Below are 25,681 nucleotides of genomic sequence, written 5' to 3' on the forward strand. Positions count from 1 at the left end.
TTGGATTTTAGCAATATTGCATATGGAGTGCATGCTCAGAACTTATTGAAGGATAGTTATGTCATCAATTTACATACAAAACAATTGGTTTTACTTTATCTAGTACAAATACTACCATTGCCAATGTGTAAAGAGTAAGAAAGCAAGGCCAAAAAAAAAAAAAAAAAAAAAAACGTTTGAAGACATTGAATCAAAAATTTTCATGTAAGAGATGAATCAACATATTTTTGGGTTATAGACAGAACATTTAAATGTAAGCAGGAAAAATGCATCATGGGAGGGAAAGTGAATGCTGTGGGAATATCCAAAATTAGGAAAAGATGGCAGCTATAAGAAGAAGAACAAAGGGAAAATACTTTACCAAAAAATGCTTAAAAATGAAGTGTTTAAAATTAATGGCGTAACATTTTAAAACTGCAGCAACAAGTTATTTCCTGAGTTTAGATTTTTTTGCGTCATAACGCAGTCAGTGATGTCCCGAAAAAAAAGAAAAAAAAAAGTAAAAGGCTAAAATTGCCAGCGAGAAATCGCTGCGGCAACGCCGGCGCTTTGGGTCAGGGGGCATGCCCCCCCTAGAAAATGTTGCAAAAACTATGCTATATAGCATCTTTTAGTGCATTATATAGGTGTAATTGTGACTTTTATTATGTCTGTTTTGTCACACTTTTCTTAGGATGATGAATTTTCTCACCTAGTTTTTATTTGATTGATGCATTTACAAGTTGTAATTGCGCCCGCTGGAGGCAGTGGAACCTTGGTGTGCTTCAGCAGCAGGGTCGGATTTATGCTAATGATGGCTCCATTACGTAACGTGGCTATGATTTCTGACCCGCCCATTAAATCCAGAACACAGGAATTTGAAACACAGTTTGTGAAGCCGAGCGCCACAATAAAATGATAAATGGTTTAATGTTACATTTAATGCAGGTCGATACAATTCCGAGCAGTGTTTTGTGTGACACCAAGTACGTGGAGGAGTCAGCGTGGTCGTACTGCTTGGTGGAGCATGAGGTGAACACTCACTAGACTTTGCGCGAGATTTAGAAAATGGCCACCGAAACAGCGTTGCAAAAGTTGCTCAAAGTGTGAAAAACTTCAATCTTTCATGGATTTTAACGATTCTTTAGGTGCTAAAGGGGTAGGGAATCAATAATGAACATGTTAAAAGAGCGGATGGTGGCCATAAAGAGAATAGTCGGCGATTCCGCCCACCACCTACGCTTCTGGACGTCACTGCGCAGTAAATTTTCACTCCAAACAGCGCATAACCTTTCTCATTTCACCAGTTCCTGGTTTACCTATAATACTGATTCACAGACCACAACATAAGAAACTGGAGAACATTTGTTTTAGAAAATTTAAAAACAAATCCTGAAAAGCATGAATATAGCTTACTTAAATGTAAGTTTGTTGTTTCAGCTCATTTGTTTTCATTCATTTAGTCATAAACCAAAAAAATCCACCTTCTCGTGTCAAATATTGTTTGGCAATTAATGAAGATGAATTATTTATAAAGTCTCTAATCAGTCATTAGCCATAGCAATCATCTGATCATCTATTGATGTATTTGTATTCAGCAAAGAAGGCTCTCCTTTATGCAAACAGAAATATGTGAATTATTTGTAATTTAGTCGTAAAGTTAATTCAAGTGTTTCTACCGATGGATAGATAAAAATATAGATTTATCTTTGCTGCAAAACTGTCACTTTTTCTTGAGCAAACCAAATTGTAATTCAACAAATGAATAAATGAATTAATTGCTAAGTTTCCACCTCTTGGTGTCTTCCATGCTTAGTTCCTGTGCCTGCCTTGATGTGATAGAAATACTCCTCATTACCTCTAGGTGTCACCCATCATCTGTTTAGGTTACAGCAGAACAAAGAGTTTCCATGGAAGCCACAACCATGTCTCTAACTAACGACAGCCTGCCCCAGTGTTATTATTACAGCAACTATTTCCATCTGCTTTGAATGACATATTCTCCCCCAACAGCCTCCTTAGCCCCGCCCTCTTTTATTTGCAATGTGAGCTCAAGTGTGACCGAGGGTTGTTTTGCTTTTGCATCTTAAAGTTTATACCTCGTGCCTTTAAGGACAAACAAACTAACATGATTTGCAGGTTGACTCGAGGACATCCATGTTTAAACACTAAGAGAGGAAAGTCATTATTGTAATGGATTTATGAAACACTTTAGAATCTAACAAAGCAGTTTTTTTTTTTTATTATTATTTGTTTTGCTTTGATGAATCTATTAAAAGATGGTTTGGCTAAAAAAAAACTGTTTTTTTTTTTCCTTATGGGGCAAAAATGTGTCTTTTTTTTCTTCTTCTTTTTTTTCAGATCTTTTAACAGATTCTCTAATGGGTCAAAAACGACCCCTCACATCCCACTTTGGGATAGGTTATAATTATTAGATAGAAAGTCATAATTATGAGATAGAAAGTCATAATTCTGAGATAGAAAGCCATAATTGAGAAAGAAAGTCATACTTATGAGATAGAAAGCCACAATTATGAGAAATGAGAATTGTATATGTAAAGTTGTAAAGAAACATACCAAAATGTGAGAGAATCATTTTGCAATAGACTTATTTATGCATAAATTCTGCTATTTTCTCCACTATACGTACCATGTAATATGTATAAAATGTAATTAAGAATGCTAAAGCAAATGCTCAGTTTCTATCTTCGAATTACGACTTTCTATTCTATAATTACGAATTTCCATTTTGATTTTTTTTTTTTTTTTTTTTTTTGTGGCAGAAACAGGCTTCCATACAAATCTAACCATTTTTTATGAAGATGAATAATATATGCACATGGACAACGTTAATTTATTTCAGTTGAAATAACGTTTTTTATCTCCACATGCTGTTGAAGGTTAACACTGCAATCTTTTATAGACAGCAATGCATGTTTTGTTATTTCAATTAAATAAATAAATACATTGTATTTCATAATTGTGACCATCACCAGCCCTCCCTAAGGAAGGGTAAGAAACACTTTATTATTGGGAGGATATAAAAAGTTACAAGTGTTACACCTTGGTGAGGGGGAAGGGAACAGGGAAGAGGGAGTCAGGGTAGGAAATAGAAAGGATGGGGAAGAAGTGACTGCTTTAAAGTGAGAGTGAGATGTGATGTTATAGTTGTGTATATTGTGCTTATTGTGTTGTGAAATCCATTCAGCCAGTCTGGTGACAAGTGTGGAGCTCATGTATAATGGTGTTGTGGTGAAATAACATTTTAATCATGCAAAATGTAAGAATAGGTGCAATTCACACATGTAAAACATATTTACCAACTTTTATTCAATTTTTATCGCTATCATTGTCTTCCGTAATAGTTTTTACACAAAAATGTGACATAGTGTTAACAAAAATAATTGGTTCACGAGCATTTATTTGGGTTAACGCTGTCATATTTCTTCATTGTTGTGTAAAATTATGCAACACAATAATAGCAATAAAAGTGAACATAAGTTGTAAAATATGTTCCACATGTTTAAAATACACCTATTTCTTATATTTTGTATGATTAAAATGTTTTTGCAACTGAAATAAATGAATGTTGTATACATATAGAGAATCTTATTGACATGCTTTTTGACACCAAAATGAACACCATTTCACCCAGGGAGGGGGGGGGGGGGGGGTCCTTGTAAAGGTGTTTTTTGAGTCACCCTATGAAAAGAGTTCATCTGTGATGGCATTTACAGGATAAATCTGCAGGTTGTTTTATGATTTATATAAAGATATTATCTAATGTGACGAGTAGCACAGAATCAGCTCGGGGTAGCTGAGGAAGGTTTTTGTCCTTTTCGTTTTTTTGGAGGATAATAAAACATTACAGTTCACATTCTGTGCAGTTCAACTCTATAGGAACCACATATAGATTCAAACTAACTAGGGCATCTAAAACAGGGTTTTTCAACCTTGGGGTCGTGACCCCATGTGGGGTCGCCTGAAATCTAAATGGGGTCAGGGCCTGGCATGTATTCATAAATAATAACTGATTAAATATATATATATATATATATATATATACAGTATATATATATGGGGCATATATCCATCCATCCATCCATTTTCTTACCCGCTTATTTCCCGTTTAACAGGGTCGCGGGGGTCTGCCGGTGCCAATCTCCGGCTCTCATAGGGCGCTTGGCGGGGGTACACCCTGGACAGGGCGCCAGCATATGGGGCATATATTCCTTTTCAAATTAAAACAACACAATCATAAACAACTGTATTCTAAACTTTCACTTTCTCAAATATAAATGTAATTCAAATAAAATGCAGTAAAAAGACAAACATAATACAGTGTAAAAATATCTGAGCTTGTGCATCGTGTCACTCTGTACATTAATACTGTCTAGTTTACTCTGTATTTGTTTCACATGATCAAAAACTAATTATAGAGCAAAATTCTTTGCGGTCGCCAGAAATGTGTGATATGAAAAAGGGCTCACGATCCTAAAAAGGTTGGGAACCACTGATCTAAAGTAAAAGCTATAAGTGGAAAAGCTTATTGTAGCTGGGGTGTGAGGATAAAATACATTTTTTTTCTTTAATATGATAAATGCAGAGGATACATTTCGGAATTACATTTTTCTTAAGTTTTCATTAGGGGCACATTTTGGAAAAGACATGTCCGGTTCCAATTGTTTTTTAATATTTTATTCTTTTCAAGAAAAATTGTACTCACTGAAATATCAAGTGTGCATTGTTTATTAATAAAGTAGAAAAATCCTCAATTTCTGGTTCCGCTAGTTGTTTTTTTTTTTTTGTAATGTAGGTTCAATTGACGATTTTCAGCAGTTTTCCTTTTCCTTTCCACACCAACCATTGAGTAGTACCTCAGTGTTTGAGGTACTACTTTCATGTTGTTCATTCCACTCCTTTACCACATAAAGGTAACGGAGTGGAAAGACCTTCATCATTCAACCCCATGTTAAACATTAGCTAACTTGGTGAATTATACATATACATATACCACAAATGCAAATAATTTCATTTAAATTTTATTCATAAATTAACAAATACAAGAAATTCATATTATGATGTTCATGTGGAGATAATGTTCAAAGAGCCCTTAACGTTTTGTCTGTGAGGGAATCTGTAATCTAACTTGAACAACAGGTCAAGAACCTTTCAGACTGACTTATTTCTAAAGAATAAAAAGGACTTTTGTGATTAACTAAAGAGCCTCTGGATGCACGCGAATCATGACTTATTAAACTAGGACGTCGTTCATAATTCAGAACGCTTGAAAATCAAATGCTCATTGTATTCACAGTCGCGTTTCTTCGGCCTTCGGCGGTGCATTTAATGTTCAAAATAAATTAAGCTTAGTTTTTTATTGCATGTCTAAGCACAAAAACATGACCATCGTGCACAATAATCCAACCACAAAGACCAAAGACAATTCATTCAATAGCAGTTTTATGAATACATATAATAACATTTTAAAAAAACACAGTACAAAAGACATTTTAAATATGTAGAATGTCAATCGCAAGTCTTCATTCCTTTTTTTTTTTTTTTTTTTTTTTTTCAATCCACATGCATTCAAGTTATAAAAATAGAATTTTGGTTTGGTTTATATACATTTTATAAATAGAAGTATAAAAAAAAATGTATTTTTAAAATACAAAGATAAATACAGCCACATAGTGTACTAAACATTTTTGGATAATATTAATTCACAAAACACAATTATTACATTAATAAAATGCAACTTTAAGGACAATTGCAGGTCATACTTTTTTGTTTTTCTTCTATAAACATCCCCACATTCTTTAACCCAGTGGTTCTCAACCTTTTCAGCCCGGGACACCCAAAATAATAGTGCCAGGGACCAGGGACCCTTACTGTATCTAAAAGTATTATGATTTGGGCCATAATATATAATAATCTTAATGATGCAAAACCTTGTTTTAATCAGAAACAAAATGAGTGGAAAGTGACCAAAAATTGTGGAAAAGGTGGCGAAATTGGAGAAATTGGTTAAAAGTTGCAGATGACGGTGGCCAGAAACAAACAGAAAAAGGGTAAAAAGTGTTAATATTGGCTTAAAAGTGGCAGAAAAAAGTAGGAGCAATTAGTTTTAATTGGCAAATAATGGACATGACAAATAGTGAATGTGGTAATTGGCAAAAAAATAATGATGGTGAAAAGAGGTTAAATTGGTCAACATATGTGACATTTGGTGAGGAAAGTGGCGGAAAGGGTTTATATGGTTCCACAAATGTTTGAAAGTGGAAAAAAAAAGTGCAAAAAATACATTTAAATTTGGCGGAGAAGTGTCTAAAATGGGAGTGATGTAACAAAAATGCATTAAAAGGAGCAAAAATATGACAAGAAAATGTGATGAAAAGTTCAAATGTGGAAAGATTGATGTAGTTACAGAAAAAGGGTAAAAATAAACAAAAATTGGCTCAAATTGTTCAAAATATATTTTTAGTTTCTTAAGGGCATTTGGCGACCCCCTCCCAGTGTCTCGTGACCCCAAGGTTGAGAACCCCTGCTTTAACCCACCACAGCTCCTAACGTTCACTTGGCGTCAGAAAAGAGTGAAGTGAGAACAGGAAGTAGGAAGCAGGAAGTCTAGCTCTGCCGGACGTCCTGCAGGAGTTTGTTGATCTCCGCTACTAGTTCGCTAGCGTCCACCAGCTCGTGGCGACTGTCGCTACGTTTTCCGTGAAGGTGACCGAGCACAGAGTCAAAATCATCCTCCTCGTAGTTTTCAGGGATTTCCTCCATGGCCGGCAGCCACTTGGAGGACGGGCCCGGGACTTGTACGGGTACGGCCACTTGGACTGTGGAGGACTGTGCTAGCGTCGGGCTAACCAGCGCTGTTAGCATCGGGCTGCTGTGAGCTTTAAGCGTGTGCCCGCTGTTCTGGGGGCTGTTCTTAGGGGTCTGCAGACTCTTGAGGCTGCTGCTTTGGGAGCTGAGCTTAGTGCTAGGTTTCAGGGTGTGGTAGCTGCCCCCCTGGTGGTGGCCCGATGGACCGATGTTACTGCTCGGGTTCTGGAAGTGGGTGTTGGCTGCCCAGGCTGCCACGCCCTGCTGATGAGCCGAGGGGCTGGGCTTGCCGGGCAGGTGCCCCCTCCTGCGGTCCAAGGAGCCGCTCATCGGTACACTCACTCCACTCAGACTGGAGGACTTCTGGTTCTCATTGACCTGGATGTAGGAGTCCAGGCCCTGGGGCAGAAGCCTCTGGAACACGCTGCTCATTTCTGTCAGAAGGGACGACGTCCCGTACAGGTCTTCATCTTTGGACTCAACGCCACCCTCCTCTCCTGGGTTGTCTTCCCCACATTCCTCATCGCTGATGTCTTTACCAAACGTGGTGAAGCTCTGTCCACGGGCCGGGCCCGCGTCGGTGCAGGGGAGAGGCGTCTTCTCCTGGGAGTGTTCTGGGATTTGGGCTTCTTCTCCCGGGATGTACAGGTTGCTGCGATAGTCAGAAGAGGTGGAAGAGGAGGCGGGGCAAGTCAGCGGAGGCATCCAACACTGATCTGAGTGGCCCAGGACCCGACACTCCTCTGTGCAGTGCCTCATAGCTGGGGACCAAATAGAAAATATAGGGAACAGCAGGGATGAGTGATCAGGAGATACAACTACAGCAAAGAAACAAAGACACAATCTGATGGAAACATTTTCTAATTGTAATTCAACAATGGTTGATAATTTACCAAAAAATTACAATTCCAATAATAATAATAATACGTTTTTTTTATTGTATTCAAAACCAGAGAATGGAAAGTTACTGACAATAAGTAACAAAAGCGCTGAATACTACACAAAATAAACAATGCAGATGTGTTTCATTCATCCCTAAAAAAAAGTTCAAAAACCTTCATGACATTTTTTGACATGAGTGCTTTTAAAGATTAACTAAACCCCAGAAATGTTTTTTTTCCTGCTGAAAACAAATGTATTTGGTATTAAGTCGTGCTGTTGATTGATCCATTTTGTCAAAGTAGAATTTGGCGTATGTTGGTGTAAAATGTCAAAGTGACTGCCCTCTATGGGTGGAAACCAGTTGCTATTGGCTGAGAACGAGGTTATTTGATGTTATTGGACCATCTTGTATCACAAACAAGCACTGTTAGCCCCACCCCTTTTATAAAAACTAGCACTTGTGGACTCTACAATCCGTGGTGAGTAGGTTGGACTAAGAGAAGAGTGAACAGAGAGGTATATTGAGTAATGAGTAGCTAGTTAGCATAGCATAGATTGTTTTATAGTACAGACTGGGCGTGTCTTAACTGCTCCAGGAGCCCCGCCCATAATCAAGGCATTTTTTTTAAATTTCCCCCTATAGTGGCAGGTCAGGAAAAACCAGGGGATGAGTTACTGTTTATTAGGGGTTGAACGACTTCGTAACTTTAAAAGTCGACTTTATGTGCATACTAGTTGAGTCGACTAGTTGATGACATCACCAAGAGCCAAGAAAGCCAATGCTACAGGGTGGTAGCCGAGCATTAGCGCATTTAGCATTAGCGCCTTTAGCATGTCCCAGGGACTGGAGGTTTTCGGTCTTTACTCGCTAACAAAGCCTCCGTCCTGCACTGCTGATGTTTTCCAGATCTGCCTAATACACAGACATGTTACCACTACAGCTGACGTTAGCATGTATATTAGCCGTAGTATCTGCCTACCAGCTGCAGTGTGAGCTCCGGTTTAGGAGGCTGACGATCACCACCGTTTGTCAGTGTTGAGCGCTACTAAATCAAGGAATCATTATGGGTCTGTCATTAAGGCCAAGACAAAGTAATAAAAATGCTTGATGTTGTGCTGCCTTGCCGTTCAGGGGTACTAGGACCCTCGTTTGCTGTGTTGCGCCGCCACCTTGGGCAAAAGACAGGTACTGCGACTAGTCGACATCATGTGGACAGAGTCGCGAGACACACTAAAGTCGACTAGCTGACAAGTCGACTAGTTTGTTCAACCCCTACTGTTCATTACAACAAAGAAACGTTAAAAGCCATGGTACTGCCTTTCTTTGCATCCAAAATACTATAAATAATGAAGTCCATTCAATAATAAAATGAGATTGAAGTGTCTCGTCACTATTCAGAGTCAGCCGAGTTCATATCAAACGCATCGACTGCGAGGCTACAGAATAACTGCTTTCCTAAAAGCCCTGCATCTTTCCCTTTCATCTCACTCTTTCAATATTACATCTTCAAATAGAACATCTCAGAAGAATAAATTAAACAAATCAAATGTGGCAACTTAAAGCCTTCATTAAAGCAGAGCACTGCTTTTCAATCAGGCGAGTGAAGGACTTCATTATGGCCTCATTAACATGAAAGCAACATTTATAATACATCTTAGAGTCGATGGAAAGTGCATTTAGAGGAAAGAGCAGCGTGAAGAGGGATCGACTTCAGCGCTAATGAATGAGTAAAAAGGAAAAGTTTCTGCTAAGTAAAAGAAAAGAGGACATGTCAACAAACATTCCCTCTGAATAAACTGCTCCAAGCTTATTGATTTTCCAGTTGAACATAGATTGGTTTACATTAGGGCTGGACGATTAAATTAACCTTCTACCTCAATTATCCAACTCTCAACTAGTTAATTCTGCACTAACTGAAATGAACAATTAAGGGGTTTTTTTTAAAACACAACAGCTACAATAACATTGTTTTTTAATTCCTAAAAAAAAAAGGAGAAAAAAATTTATTCTATCCAAGCAAAATAAAGAATTGGTTCATTCCATGTCATTTCAATAAATGGCCCACACACTTAAGTCTAAAAAAATTAGGTTTTTTTTTTAACAATTGTTCGTTAATTATTCTATTTCCAATATCTCAGGAACTACAACACATGTGGTATAGTAATACACATGTGGTATAGTAATACACATGTGGTGTAGTAATACAGCTCCACCTACTCTCAGAATACACCAAAATGATCTGCTGTACATCCTATCTGGTGGACATGCCAGATCCTCACATTTGGAAAAAAGTTTGCCGGGGTTTGGTTCTGGAACATGTTTGGGCCTTCAGTAAACAACTTAGCATATGTCTCAGCTTCCTGTAATCTGATCAGCTTTGAGCTATGAACATAGACTGTTCACATCACTAATGATTAGTCACATACATTCATTGGTTCTTGGGTGACAGTCTCTTGAAATGTGGAAAAATCCTTTTTTTCACTCTTTTCATTGGCCCATAACTGCATGTGGGAATATAAGAAAAAATCTGATCTCTGTTTTAATGTATAGTATATATGTTACTCTTTCTTGGGATATAAAACATGTTTTCTTTATGCGACTATTTCATTTTTATTTTGGACCCCAACTTTGGGTTATTTCACCACTCGTCAATATTGGCATGAGGCCATTGGAGCTTGCCTCTGTGTCTCATAATCATGTATGTCACTAAATTGGCCACATCTCATAAATAAAATCATAGTTCTTCACTAGTAACATAAACAATATATAAAAACATTGCATCAGAAAAACATTTATTTTTAAAAACACTATGTATGTGTTTGTTTGATCAGAACTTTAGAATTGATTTAAAGCAAAATGAACATATACTATTTGGCTGAGGAATGATCCATTTGGAACAGGCATTTTGATTCAGAATTAGGTGTTTACAAGGTCATTTTAAAAGTTTTTAAAAAGGATTTCATTTTTATTCTGCATTAAAGGGGAATCAAAGCTTTTGTGTAAACATAGCCAATAAACGTCCAATGAACTGTTCCTTCTTTTAACCTCAAGACAAAACAATCATCGGAAAACCTTTACGTTATATCAGTGATTCTCTAACGGTGGGTCTGGGCCCAAAAGTGGGTCGGGGACCTATACTGGGTGGGTCGCAGACAGCTGGTCAAAAGTAAATAAATAATGTCCTCATGTTGGACTTGTGTTTTATTTTGAAAGAAACTTTTCTTTTGACAGGCATGCTTTGAAATGCATGTCGCACAGAAAAATATATAGATTTATAATTTAAAAATGATTATACATGTGTGTTTTCAACAGCTGTTTTTGAAAAACTAAAGCAACACTGCGACATCTTGCATGTAAATATTAAGTCACACGTGTCCAACTCAAGGCCCGGGGGCCGAATCCAGCCCTTGAGAGCATCCAATTTGGCCCGCAGGAAAGAGTAAAAATGACATGGTCCGAACAGCCCCCACCATGGAGTGTTTTAAATCTCGTGTTTTTAAATCTCTGGCTTTTAGCACCGGGTAAGTTGTTTGGTCCCTGTGTCTTTTTATTTATTTTATATTTCTTATTTATTTTATTCTTATTTAAATCAGTTTTATTTCTATTTATTGTTTTATACTCATTTAGTGGTGGAGCTCATTTGCATTGTTTTGGTTTTATTGTTTTTATGATCTCAGTTGTAGATATCTGAGTCCCGTCATATACACAAATCCAATGGAACTGTTCACAGTATTTCCATGACATGATGAGTCTTTTTTTTTATTATTTCAAATTGTTGCAAGAACTACATTTTTCAAAATAATGCAATTTTCCTGAAATTATTCTACAAAATTTCTCAAAAATAAAAACAAATTGGTCACAAAATAAAGGAAATGTGAGTTTCCTACAGAAACCAATATATGTAACTTATTGCTTGAATATTGTTAGTGCTTTACATAATTTACATAATATTTACTGGTATACGTTTCCTCTCCCATGTGTGGCCCTTTTGACTTCAAACTGGTCTCTATTTCGCCCCTGAACTACACGAGTTTAACATCACGTGGATCAGCAAATCCACAAGATGAAATGCTGAGGGCTTCATAACTACAGGAGGATAAAAGCTCGACGCGGGGGTGGGAGGAGAAAGAAAGGTGAGCTTGAGATGTAATTATGTTCTTCAATGCAATTACAGGCACACTCGGATCCTTCCCCATCACATTTATTCAACACGCAGCAATTAGAAAAGCCTGGTTGATCGCAGAGAGGCGGCTCAGATTAGAGGCTGAGAGGTGAGGCAGCACAAAGTGGGCGAGGAAGGGAAGAGGTGACACTGATGACAGATTCAGCTCTAATGCAGCACAGTAATGCTGATGTGTAGGAAGGTGGAAAACTCTAAGGAACCTCAGCAGTTTGCACCTGTGGAGCGTTAAAATAGTCCTGAAAACTTTTGCCAACGCCAACCAACGGCACTGCCTGGATTCAACTCTGTGTCATCCCTATTTAAATAAAACTCTAGTACAGCCTAACTCTAACCCAGGGGTTCTCAACCTTGGGGTCGCAAGACACTGGGAGGCGTGGCCAGATGTCATTAAAAAACTAAGATCATTTTTTGAACAATTTGAGCCCATTTTTGCTTATGTTTACCCTTTATCTGCAACTACACCAAACTTGCCATATTTTTAACCTATTTCCATCACTTTCTCTTGCCATATTTTTGCTCCTTTTAATGTATTTTTGCTACATTACTTTTATTTCTACCATTTCTCCATCAAATTGCAATGCATTTTCTGCACATTTTTTCAACTTTCAAGATGTTTTTGACATTTATAAACTCTTTACCAGCTAAATTCGTATATGTTGACCCAATATTGTCACTTTTAACACTCTTTTAACCACATTCATAATTTGTTATTATTATTTGCCGGTTTAAATAAATTGGTCCTACTTTTTTCTGCCACTTTTAAGCCGATATTGATCGTCCGAACCCTTTTACCACTCTTTTTATCCATTTTTGGCCACTCTAATTTGCAACTTTTAATCAATTTCTATGGTTTTTAAAATACCATTTACCACCTTTTCCGCCAATTTCGGTCACTTTTAACCCATTTTATTTCTGAATAAAACAAGGATTTACATCTTTAAGATGACTATATACTATGGTGCAAATAATAATAAACATTATTGTATAACAGTGGATATTATTCAGATAAATAAATAAATGTGGTTATCACAGATTCATAGAACAATGGACCATCATTTTACTGACTTTATGGATGGGCCCCAAAAATCTCTCCCCTTTATTCCCCTTTATAGATGGACCTGTTTCCACATGACTGTTCATTAATATTCATGTCTGTGTTCAACCACCTTCAGCTACAGTGGGGGTCCCAGGTCTCTGGCATCTTTATTTTGGGGGTCATAGGCTGAAAAGGTTGAGAACCACTGGCCTAGGAGACTATGCCTTAACCAGGGAAGCCTCAAATGCCCCAAAAATGGGTGGACCATAGACCAAGTTTCCAGTTTCATTTTTTAAAAATAATTTTTTGTTCTTACATTCCTAACTTTTCAGTAACTTTAGTTAATATTTTTTCAGTCCACCCCTTATTTTTGTTTTTCATTTTATTAGGCATGGCATAGTTGAAAATAAAAGAACAAAACTCTAACTTGATGTGTATTATCATATTTAGATATATTTTGACCACCCGACGATAGTGATGATGTTACTAATTTTAGCGATAGTGTTCTAGTGTTGTTTTAGCTTGTTGTCCTGCTGTTGGCGAGCAGATCAGATCAGGTGTGGCCGTACCTGCGTGTGGTGGTCTGTGTTGACCGTTACGGACGTAACCGTCAGAGAAGCCCTCGACCAGCAGCCGGTCCAAGGGCGACTCCCGGCCAGGCTCGTAGTCGCTGTCCCCAGCCTCGCTGTCTCCACGCCCACTGTCCTTCAGACTGAACTTGTCCATCTCATTCAGGGCGTACCTGCAGACACCACACAGGGTTTGGGTTGAAGACATCATGTTACTAATTAATCTTACATTTGTTGAACACATAAGTACATTTTAAAAGAGGGAAATTTTCATGCCTGTTTTAATAATTGTATGTGTTTTGTGTGTGTATACTGTATGTGTGTGTGCTGTATAGTGTCATTTTACCACCTTACATTTACATTTTAGTGCATTGATTATAATATCTTAGGTAAAAGTTCAACTAGAAACAAGAGTTGGAATTTAGCAAAAGCTATAAACTATTTGGAAAAAGCATGAGTTACAATTGCAGTGTTGTTATGTAAAATTATATCATCCCTATTTAAATACCATTCTATTATATCCTAACTCTAACCCAGGGGTTCTCAACCTTGGAGTAGGGGCCCCATTTGGAGTTGTGAGACACTGGGAAAGGGTAACTAGATGCCTTCAAGAAACTATTAATATATATATTTTTTTTTTTTTATTTGCTTAGTTTTACCTTTTTTCTGCAGCTACACCAAAATTGTCATAATTTAACTTGTTTTCATCACTTATTCTTGTATTTTTGCTTCATTACTCCCATTTCTGCCACTCCATCATATCCAAATGCCTTTTCTGAATATTTTTTTTTTCCACTTTCAATACATTTTCAGCACTTATAAACCCTTTCCACCACTATTCCCATCTAATGTTGCATATGTTGTTGATCCATTATTGCTTTTAACCTCTTTTCACCATATTTCATGCTTATTTTGGCCAATTTAACCACATTCATGGTTTGTCATGGCCATTATTTGCCAGTTTAAACTAATTGGTCCTACTTTTTCTGTCACTCTTAAGCCAATATTGATAGTTTGAACCTATTTACCACTTTTTCTGTCAGTCTTTGGAAACGCTAATGCGCATCTTTTAAAAAATTTCTATGGTTTTTAAAAATCCCATTTCACCACCTTTTCCACCAATTTGGTTACTTTTATCCCATTTTATTTCTAATCTATTTCTTTAAGATGACTCTGTGTTACCTGTAGCTCCTGGTGTATTTGTTGCCTCTGAAGCTTGGCCGTGGCTGGTACTGGCCCTGATGGAGCATGGACAGAAGCTGTGAGACTTGCTACAATCCCAAGAGAACCAAAAAAGACAAAAACAGAAAAAGAACAAAATAGAAGGAAAAATGAAGAGGGTAAAATGAATGGAGTCGAACAAGCAAGGTCACAGGACAATGTTGGGTCTGAGGACTGTTGGGGAGGGGGGTATGGGGGACAAAGTAGGTGGCATGAATTTATATGATATGACAAAAAAATATGACACTGAAGGCTGACGGTAAATAAATAATCAACAAATCATCAATTTCAAACCAACACAACCATCGTTACTTTAGTCTGACCTCATTACAGTTTTTTTTCGACAAGCATTAGTCGAAACTGAAGTCACATGTTCAAAACTCTTAACACAGTCCACGCGGACTAAACTGTGAATCACTTTTCATGGCTTTCACACAAAATGCATTCACTGACCACAGTCACCAAATTTCCTGAACTCTTTTCCAGTTCACCACCTGCCAAACACTAAACCTTTACAGCACATGTTTCATATGCTGACACACTTTGTTCAAAATAGTTAAAAACATAATCAAAACAGAATAATGGGTTGGGGGGCAGAAACAAGGGGAATGTCTGCTGCAGCCATATTGAAATCTATTGAAAATGCTATAACAAATATTGACATTCCAAACACAGCTGAGTGTAGTCGTGATCTGTGTTTGGCCTCATTAGAATAAAAGGAGTGGCTCTGATTCTTTTTCCTTAGACTAAGTATATACTGTATGAGAGAAGTGGGTGGTGTTGGTAGAGAGAGGAGAGCAGCCAGGAGAGGAACACCAAGAACTATGCTCTGATGAAATCAGGACCACAGTGATGTACCATGTGCTAAATCATGGACTCTCTTAGAGTGGCTGGTTTTAAGGTGCAGCCAAACTGGCAGAGTTCAACAGTTGCATCAATTATGAGAATTTTTCAGTGAAACAATAGGCAACATATGCATCCTACCATTACTGTATTGAGCCAGATTTAACAAAATAAAGCAATATATGGCTTTACGTCAGCTGGAAGTTTGTAACATATATTGGATACAGTTACAAAAATGCCTCTCCAGAGAAGACATAAGATGTGATGTGGACTGAAATTGTATTCTGCATTTTTCTGTTTAGAGTAATGTGTATATTTGTTGTGAGGTCCTGAAGTACTTGTGCAAAAGTACAAATGTTCTTGCTGTAAATTGTTTCAATCGTCTAATTGTAATCTATCACTGCATATACAATAACTTAGAACCATCAAAGTGCAAAGATCTTGTTTTATAATTACAATAAATAGGGATTTATCTGACAGGAATCATTCAAGATTGAAAGATAAGATGTATTTCATGTAACGCTCTTTGTTGTTCCTATTGTGTAGTTCATTGTGATGAGCATGACACTGTGTGTTTCTATTGTGTGTTCGTTTGCTAGTGTTGTGGTTGAATGAGCTTCTTTTTGAGACGTGTATGAAGTGTTTAGTTGGTGAGAAACACTTTTGGGGATGAGAGTAACAGTTGAGCTGAGATGCCTGATGGATAAGCAGACTGTGCTTAGAGTTTTGATCATGTGACTTCAGTTTGGACCAATGCTTGTTAGCAGTTGAAAAAAAACCTGTAAACAGTAATTTTACACTTCATGGCGTTCATTAAAAAGAGTTTTTATTTACCTCGACAGGAGGAGTGGCGTGAGCTAGCTCCAGGGCAAAGTTCTCTGTGACGTGATTGGACGAGATGGTGACTAGACTGTTGAGCGACTGGCGGCTGTGGTGGCTCTGCCTGCTCCCCAGGGTGCCGACCTCAGGCGTGGGGGAGGGCGAGGTGGAGTGTGGGTGTGCGTGCACGGGCAGAGCGCCATTGACGGTCGGAATGAGGGTGATGTCTGCTTTGTGGATCTGTCTGGACGGCTTCTTGGGATGCTGCTGATAGCTGCTCTCTGCCACTCGACAGTTGTAGTTGTTTCTGGGCTCGGCTTTCTCGCGGCCGCACCTGGCCATGGCGAACATCACCATGACAATGAGCAGCAGGGCGCACACGGCGCCCAGAGAGATGATAACCACCAGGGAAAGATCCACCGAGGCCTGGCTGGAGCCGGTGGGGTGCAGCGGGGGCAGGATCTCCAGGTGTTCTTGCAAAGAAAGCCTGATGAGAGCTCCCGTAGACAATCTGGAGACACCCCTGTCCTGCACTTCCACCCTGATCTCCATTACATCCCTTGAAGCCTGCTCCAGACTGGCATTGGTTCGAAGCTCACAGCGACGAGCATCCATCACAAACAGTCCGTCCTCATTGCCGGTGACGATGGAGCAACTGAAGTCCCCATTGGCCCCCGCGTCACGGTCTGTGATTTTAAAAGCAGTGATCAGCTGACCTGGAGGGGCGTGTCTCCACACAGGCAGCTCTGCCGTGCTGTTTCTTAGGGGAGGGGAGTGGATGATTGGCGGGTTGTCATTTTCATCCAACACAGTAAGCAGGACGCTGGTGTTGGTAGAGTGGGCCGGGTTACCCCCGTCCCGGGCTTGTACGGTGAAGGAAATCCGGCTCACGTCCTCGTGGTCGAAGCTGCGTAACGCGTAGATGGCGCCATTAGACGGGTCGATTGTGACGTAGGTGGAGACGAGGCTCCCGTGGACTGGGGCTTCTATAACGCTGTAGGTGACCTGACCGTTGGTGCCTAGATCTGGGTCCGACGCTACCACGGTCATCAGGTAGGCTCCTGGAGAGTTGTTCTCTGACGTGAACACCTCGTAGCGGCTCTTCTCAAAGTGCGGAGGGTTGTCATTCTCGTCAAGGACCTGGACGGTGAAATGTTTGATGGTGGAGAGGCTGGGGGATCCTCTGTCCTCAGCGATCACCGTCAGACTGTACTCAGACCTCTTCTCCCTGTCCAGGGACGTGTTAGTCAAGATCATGTAGTTCTTCTCATAGGTCCTCTGAAGCCGGAAGTGGCCGTGGCCGTGCAGTCTGCAGACCACCTCCCCGTTAAGTCCAGCGTCACTGTCGTCAACGCGCACCAGAGCAATAAAGGTATCCAGCGGCGCCCCCTCAGAAATGTACGCCACTTCCTCCTTGCCGGGCGTCATCAGGTTGACGTTTATCTCTGGTTTGTTGTCGTTTACATCCACGACTTTCACCACGATTTTACAAAGCCCAGGGATTGAATTTGGACCAAGATCCTGAGCCTGGACATCCAACTCGTAGGACGCGGTGCTTTCAAAGTCCACCTTCTTAATCAGGGTGATGTGGCCGCTTTCTGGGTTTATTTTGAACGTCTCCAAAATCTTTGGCGGGACGTGAGAGCTGAAGGAGTAGACGATTTTACCATTGCTGCCCTCGTCTGGATCTGTGGCGTTCAAGTCCACGATCAGCGTCCCCAGAGGAGAGTTCTCCAATAAGTTAATGATGTAAGATTGTTCAGTGAAGGCAGGGCTGTTGTCGTTGGAATCTGAAATGCTGATTTTCAGTAAAGTGGAGCCGGACTTGGGGGGGGCTCCGTTGTCTGACGCGGTGAGGGTGAGCTGGTAGGAGGACTGCAGCTCCCGGTCCAGCTCCCTGATCACCACCAGCTCTGCGTACTTGGCCCCGTCTGTCCTGGTCCTCACCTCGATCTTAAAGAATCCGTTTGGAGTGAGAGAATAAGTGTGCAGGGAGTTCTCTCCGACGTCCGCATCCACGGCGCCGTCCAGCGGGACGCGCGTGCCCACGGACGCGCTCTCGGAGATCTCGATGGGGACGATGGACCGGGAGAAGTGCGGAGAGTTATCGTTGATATCCAGAACCTCGACCTCCACGTGGAACAGCTGCAGGTACTCCGTGGGCAGCGTCACCACGTCGAACTCAATAGAACAGTTAAGGTTCTTTTCACACAGCTTCTCTCGGTCGATTTTGGTTCCGATGCTGATCTCTCCGTCCTCCTCCCGGACGGACAGGAACGCGGTGCTGCCTCTCTGCATGGCGCGGAAACGGAACGTCAGGGAGCCGGGTAGTTTGGCCAAAACCCCGGAGACGTCGTCCTTGAGGCGCGCGATGACGGTTCCAACTCTCTGTTCCTCCAGAACTTTGTATTTCAGCGTCACGGCGGCGGCGGGGTGAAAAACAAGAAGAAGAAGCAGCGGCAGCTGGAGGGAGAACCGGCTCACAGCAGCCCCTCTGGGTCCCATCGTAGCGGCTCAGCCTCGCTCACTGCTCCGGCATGTCCGACCGTCCGCGAGCTGCTGCACGAGAGTGAGAGTGTGTGTGTGTCTGTGAGCGAGGAGCCGCTTTCTCCTGCCCCTCCTCCTCCTGTGTGTGTGTGTGTGTGTGTGTGTGTGTGTGTGTGTGTGTGTGTGTGTGTGTGTGTGTGTGTGTGTGTGTGTGTGTGTGTGTGTGTGTGTGACTTTCTCAGAGTCAGACAACCCACTATCCCAGTCCTGAACGTGTGTCCCCACAATGGGTGGTGGGTGAGGGGTGTGCACGGTGACCGCGGCAGACGCGCATTGTTCAGCAGCGCGTGCCACCTCTGCCCCTTTGACCACAACCTGAGATTGAAAACTATAACAATAACAACCTTCTTCTGGCTCTATAATAGTGTTTTTCAACCTTTTTAGAGCCAAGGTTCATGTTTTTATTGAAAGAAAAAAAAAAATCAAAATGCACGTTAATAAAGACCCAAACGTGTAACATTGTTATAAAAAAAAAAAAAAGAAATAAAGTGTAACAACAAAAGTACTGAGCCCGAAATGTAATTAAATTATAATGAAACAAGATGTTGAGCCCAACAACGTAAAAACTTTTGCCTTTTGGTTCGTTATTACATTATGGGGCTGGCTATACATTGTTATAGTCTAATATATATATATATATATATATATATATATATGTAGTGTAATATTTGTATTGGATTGGAGTCTCTAAATTGCCCATAGGAGTGAATGAGAGAGTGAATGGTTGTCTGTGTCTGTGTTGCCCTGTGATGGACTGGCGCCCTGTCCAGGGTGTACCCCCGCCCAGCGCCCTATGAGAGGCGGATATTGGCACCGGCAGACCCCCGCGACCCTGTTAAACGGGAATAAGCGGGTATGAAAATGGATGGATGGATGGATATTTGTATTGCATCATAGCGTGATTTATGGATTAAAGTGCTAACTACTTCAATGTAGAGAAGAGTGTCATACACAAATGTGCGTATGCGTAGATGTGTGTTTGTGTGTCTGCATATGTGTATAAATTGAAATGCTGAGATTGAAGTGGAAATTTTATGAATAAATTAGACATATAATGTCCAGATTAAAGACGACCTTTCTAAAATAAACTCAATATACAATACTGTGATAAAAGTCGGATGTTTGCTATGAATGTCAAATCTACGTATGCTGACTCGGGCCAATTCACCACATACGACAACAGTTTTTATCCAAACTGGCTCTGATCAGTTTACGTAGCAATAGCCACAGACGGGTTGAATGTTTCCACCTTTTCAAAACTTGACTGTTTTTTTTTTCCTTCTGAACAAATTAAGTTTTTTGCAACATTTCTACAAAATCCTTAAAGAGATTACAACGCAATGTTTATCTTGTTTTCCGACTTCAGCATTTACTTTATATTTCAACTTTATTCGAGACATTTTGACTTTATTCTTGATTTGCACTTGTAGATTTCCTAAATATCGAACTAAATCTACATTCTCCCACTGAAGCCCATGCGAGTGTTTTCACAGTCTGCCCTTTGACCCCGGCATGTGTCTCCTCACCCTATCCACCCCCCCTGCAGCTGCCGCAGCATAATAAGGTTCTGCGCTCCCTATCGGACCACATTACCATCTCACCAAGTTAAAGTGCAGCACAGAAAGCAAACCACTGGGCTGAAGGAGGCTTTCAGAGCGTTTCCAGACCATCTGTCCTCGACCCGCCTCACACAAACCTAAATGACGAGGGTAATCTATTCAGACCCTGCCATGCACCCCCAACTCAGGCCAGACTCAGCTCGTGTCAGATGCTATCTAATGTGCTCATTAAGGAGCTGAGGAAAACTTCAAGTGATGAAAGGCAATCAGTGCACTCTGGATTACCTTTGCTTTGATGTGATATTTTTGGTAATTCTCCCAATGATGGGGCAGAGAAAAGCCTGCGTGAAGATCGCAATCAGATGAGCCTCATTCCTATGTATTAATCCATGTTTTTTTCTCCACGTGTCAGAAAATGTTTTGATGCTAAGACTGAACAGATTGGCCCAGTTCTCAGTTTATTTCCATCTATTCAGAGAGAAAGTATACGCCTCGTGCAGTCTGAATCCTTCACTATCAGCCAGTTTATCCTCAAACTGATGCCACTATCATCCTCGCTCATTTCATTTCCTTTCCTTTCTCTGTGTTGGATTTTCTGTGCATTTGAAATTCCTACGTGTGACCCGTGGGAACCGGCTGCGTGCACGGCCATCTGTCTCTGAGCGAGCACACGCAGGAGATTGGCTTCCCTGCTCCCGTGCACAGCGCACACATGCTCATATAGAGAACAAATCATTAAAGCTGGACATTTCATGACTTTTTAAACCTATTCAGTGTAACGTTATGATAGAGATGGGTCTTTGGATCCAAAGCCTTTACTTTAATACTCATACACATGAAATATCTAACCATTTAAACAGCCTTGTCCAGTAAACTACCAACTTATTTTGATCTAAAAACGTCTTTTTGGTAAGACGAATCAGGCTGCTTTGAACATGAGGCTGATTCACTTGTCAGAAACCTAAAGACAACAAAAATACACAACAAATATACAGAAAAAAGACATTTTAAATATACAATTAAAAAAAACAACATTATGCCAAATGACTCATAACACAAAACGACAACAAAAACACACAACGAGAGGAAAAATATACAAATGACTGCAAAGCAGATTAAATCCTTTGGAGCCACAAAAAATGTGATTATGTGATCCGAGGGTCACATTACCAACATTTATTTCAGCATTTAGAAGAATGACCAATCTGAGCATTAATACGGCAATTTGGAGCGTTGTGTGTTTTTGGAGTCACTGGCCACGTTTACATGGGAGCTTTAATTCCTTTTTAATTCAGAATAAAAGTTAATTTCGCTTTAAACTGACCTTGTAAACACTTAATTCCCAATGCTATTTTAATTCCGAATTAAACTTTAATTTGAATTAGGTGGCTGGTTTATTCCGAATTAAAAAAATCCATTATCTTGTAAACACCTAATTCCACTTTAAGTCAATTCCGGTCGATGACGCGCTGGAAACGACATAATCCAGGATGGCCGCCCAGACTAGAGTGGGAAACCATTAATTTAATAAGAGCCTTAGAAGATATGGATATAATGAAAAGAGTGGATGGACAGAAGTATAAACATGTAGACTTTCACATGGACTTATTACACACACGCAAATGTAACAGGCTTCATTGGAAGGGTGATACTAAAACCCGGAGACAGAGTAAATGCGTTTACAGGCTGTATTATCACCAAGTTTATAATTTTACCAGTTGTTAGAGCTACTATCTTTACCTGGGAGCAACTATTTATTCCTGGTTATTGTTTTTCGGAGTTTTACTGGGCTTTATTTACCAGTGATTAGTTCCTATCTCTATTCCGCTCCGAGGACCAAAGTGTGTTATTGTTGAGCTGTCGTTTCAAAACTACAATCAAAATATAGGTGAAAAAAGTTGTGGTCTTCTGTGTTACAGCCGACAATAAAAGGTTTGTTGTGTGTTTTTCACAATAGACGTGATACGTCACATTCAACCCCTGTCCAATCCAAGCCTTTCCAACCCCCAGACCTAAAGCGGAATTGAATAAAGCCAAATAAACTTGTTTTCGATGTAAACCTCAATTCGGAATTACTATAACCATGTAAACACAAAGCAGAACACTTTAATTCCGAATTATTTAATTCGGAATAACTAATTCCAAATTTAAAAAACATAATGTAAACGTGGCCACACTTTGTATGTGTTTATGTGGGTATAAAATGTGTATATGTGAGTTTTATGGGTTAAATAAGCACATGTTAATATTCTACTTGGTGACTTTGTTGCTTAAAATGTTTTCAGAACTTTCAAAGGTGGAGAATCAACTGAGATATTTAGCCTCAGTGTGCTTCAGGTTTTTGTCATTGTAGATATCGAATGTATCTTGGGAAACTTGGAAGTATACTTCAGTGGGAACGCTCATCATCTTAATCAGAGTTCGATATAATAGAAAGTATATACTTATTGAGTTTGTAGTGTATAGTCCATTAGTTTGACATATACAACACGGCCAAGGTGTCTCTTACAGGAACACACGTATCCTCTTAGCATATAACACATCCTGTAACAATGTTAGCTACAGACCAGTGTTCATTCTATCCTGGTGAGAAGCTGACAGTGCCCTGATGGTGTTATTAAAGCCAGAAATGTTGCACACTAACCACTTTTTTGTATTCAAAATTAAAAAGGGAAAGAGAAAAAGCCAAAGTTGGCAGGTTCTCCAGACTTCAGCAGAGAAAAGACTTTAATCCTCCCAGAGCTGCACTGACAGTGCAACCCAAACCCATGAGCACAGATTATGTTGAAAACCATGACAGACTATCTGAGTGAGTGGCTGCTGCAGCTCAGCTGGTCAGTCGGAGCTGATGGCACGGAGGCGATGGCTCTGCCCTCAGGGACCATAAAAACAAGACATGAGTCCAGAGACGGGGTGAGGGGCTCACCAACGTTGTCATTGAAATGAAGCGGGCCGCAGTTTCCCAGGACAAAGGCAGCATAGCAGGTGGAGGGAGGGGACCCTCCAACCCCCACATCCCCCAGAGATCCCCTGCACACCAGGAGGACATATGAATGCTATTGATTTGTTTGTTTATTTGTTTATTTGTTTGTTTGTTTGTGGCTGAATGGTTATCGGTTGAGGTGAAAGTGATCATTTTTACCATTGTCGGTTTGGTAGGAGGACAACAATATATCCAGAATAAAATATAAACACGCACACACACATGCAGAAAGGCTGTTGGTGTTGCATTGTAAAGGCACGCGAGCATCTGCCAGCATCTCATTAGCATGCTGCTAGCTCGTGTGAGAAGGAAGGGATTTGGACATGGGGACGGGGGGCGGAGCTTTGTCCACCCACAAGGAGCATCATGTAGCTTTCAATCAGTGCGCACAGCCCAGATATATCCATAGTGAAACATGTACGGTTCTTAACGTCACTTTCAGACGTTTCTACATTTATTGGTGCTTTTGGAGACACTTAGTTATGAAGCTGTGACTGTTTCCTCTCACGTCTCAGCGTCTGAATGAAAACAAAGTGATCATACTTTAACTTCAGTGAAATTTATTGAATCCCCTTTCTTATTCTGATATGTTCACATTTAAACTAGGGCTGGGACTTTAACACATTATTTACATTTAATTAATTACAGAAATATAACGCACAAAGCAGTTCATTGCTTTTTTCACTCCAAACAGTGTGGAACCTTTCTGATTACATGAGTTCCTAGTATATTGAGGAACATTGTTTACACACTACACTTAGTTACATGACTTGCTTTATGTGAAGCTAACTGCGACACACCTGTCCCAGACACATTGATCACTGATACAGGTTACGTGGGTGGGGGGCCCAGGAGGGGCGAAAGAGATAAAGCCGGGGAGAACGACAAAGCTCGCTTTCTTCTTCTGGATCCCCGCATGGTGAAGGAACTCAGAGCCGGCGCCGAATAGTATCTCACTCACTCGTAAATTGTATCTGTAATAAATGGCGTTAAATCCATTTCTTGACTTCATCATCATTATAAGTCTATGATTATAAATGTGTGTCTTCTTCCAGCATTAAAGAACCGGGCGGGTTATCAGCTCCGGACAGGACCGGCTCTGGTCTGCCATGTAGATCCTATAGGGACTTGACCTGAGCACATGTAAAGAATATAACCCAACGATATCCATAATAAAGAGGACATTCATTTTAGTTAAAAAAAAAACAAAAACACCAGATAAAAACCAAAAACCCGGTTGTATGTGAATTGTGTAAGAAAGAGTTTGCCAATCACCAGTGCTTTGCAACCTCTGCTAGCACCTCAATGCTAAACATGTAGCAGCTAGCATGGACAGCTAGCACAGACACTGACAGTGCTAGCTGCAACATGCTCCAAGTGTCTCCAATCCACACTGGACAAGATGACAGGGTTCAGAGCCAAAATGAATAATTCCATGAGTGACAAATGAACAAAGTCAGTGGATAAAAGATTGTAGTGGACAGTCGACAAGTGTTGCCAACTCCTCAGTAAGGAAAGTAGCTATTGGCTGTCCCAAAAGAAGTCGTTAAATGATGTCATCGCCTAATTTCCATAATTGTCTATTTGCATGTAATTGTAATTGACGCTGCAGGAGAAGAATATGTAAATCGTCAATATTGTATATTTAGAACTACAAATGAACTTGATCTTCTGTTGATTCTTGTTTATTTTATTTTTGTATTTTGCCATTGAAAGAGACTATTACATCTCAACAGAACTTCACTAATCAATTGATCTTTATTTGTATAGCGCCAATTCATAACACGCGTTATTGCAAGACCCTTCACAGAAAGCAGGTCTGGATGCGGGGTAGTGTGGGTCTGGGTCTCCTCTGCTCTGACTGCATCTGGGAGTGCTGCGTGACGCTCCTGTGAAACTGACAGCCTGTGAGTGCTTTGGAATGGGGGAGGGGCTCACGGCAGCACCCGCTGCTCGTTGAGGACAATAACTGCAGAGCGATACGTCACGTCAGAGTCTAAAAAAAAACAGAAAAGTCTAAAAGAACCTCGGGAAAAGTAGCTAGATTTGTAGCCAGTAGCTTTCGACAAAAACAGTCGGCAAGAAGATCTGAAAAGTCGCCAGATTTAGTGAGAAAGTCTCCAAGTTGGCAACACTGCAGTAGACCACTCTCGGTGGTAGAGGATGTGGGCGGGGCTAGAAGCGCTGCTACAGGTCTGGTACAACTTATGAACTGCTATGTAGAAAGACTA

General features: G+C 40.3%; 1 protein-coding gene across 2 annotated transcripts; it reads right to left on the minus strand.

Annotated features, from left to right (window-relative positions):
• Window positions 1–6,091: 6,091 nt before the first annotated feature.
• pcdh12 (protocadherin 12) lies at window positions 6,092–18,916 on the minus strand. 2 transcript variants are annotated; one of them, XM_028460240.1, is made up of 4 exons: window positions 16,377–18,916; window positions 14,661–14,716; window positions 13,479–13,651; window positions 6,092–7,568 (listed from the first exon to the last, which is right to left on the minus strand). In XM_028460240.1, exons 1-4 carry the CDS (start codon window positions 18,864–18,866, stop codon window positions 6,607–6,609), a joined length of 3,681 nt encoding a protein of 1,226 aa, XP_028316041.1. In that variant the 5' UTR covers window positions 18,867–18,916; the 3' UTR covers window positions 6,092–6,606. The 2 variants fall into 2 exon arrangements, with proteins under 2 accessions (XP_028316041.1, XP_028316040.1); XM_028460239.1 differs by having other exon boundaries at window positions 14,661–14,749.
• Between the last annotated feature and the right edge of the window lie 6,765 nt (window positions 18,917–25,681).

The sequence above is a fragment of the Gouania willdenowi genome, chromosome 10 (assembly GCF_900634775.1).
Source record: "Gouania willdenowi chromosome 10, fGouWil2.1, whole genome shotgun sequence".
Taxonomy (NCBI): Eukaryota; Metazoa; Chordata; class Actinopteri; order Blenniiformes; family Gobiesocidae; genus Gouania; species Gouania willdenowi.

Excerpts from the sequence above, each read along its gene's own strand:
- pcdh12 (XM_028460239.1), bottom strand. The coding sequence starts at position 18,866 with ATGGGACCCAGAGGGGCTGCTGTGAGCCGGTTCTCCCTCCAGCTGCCG. Across the intron at positions 14,750-16,376 it reads ACGCCACTCCTCCTGTCGAG|CAAGTCTCACAGCTTCTGTC; the intron begins GTAAATAAAAAC and ends TTGGGATTGTAG. Across the intron at positions 13,652-14,660 it reads AAATACACCAGGAGCTACAG|GTACGCCCTGAATGAGATGG; the intron begins GTAACACAGAGT and ends TGGTGTCTGCAG.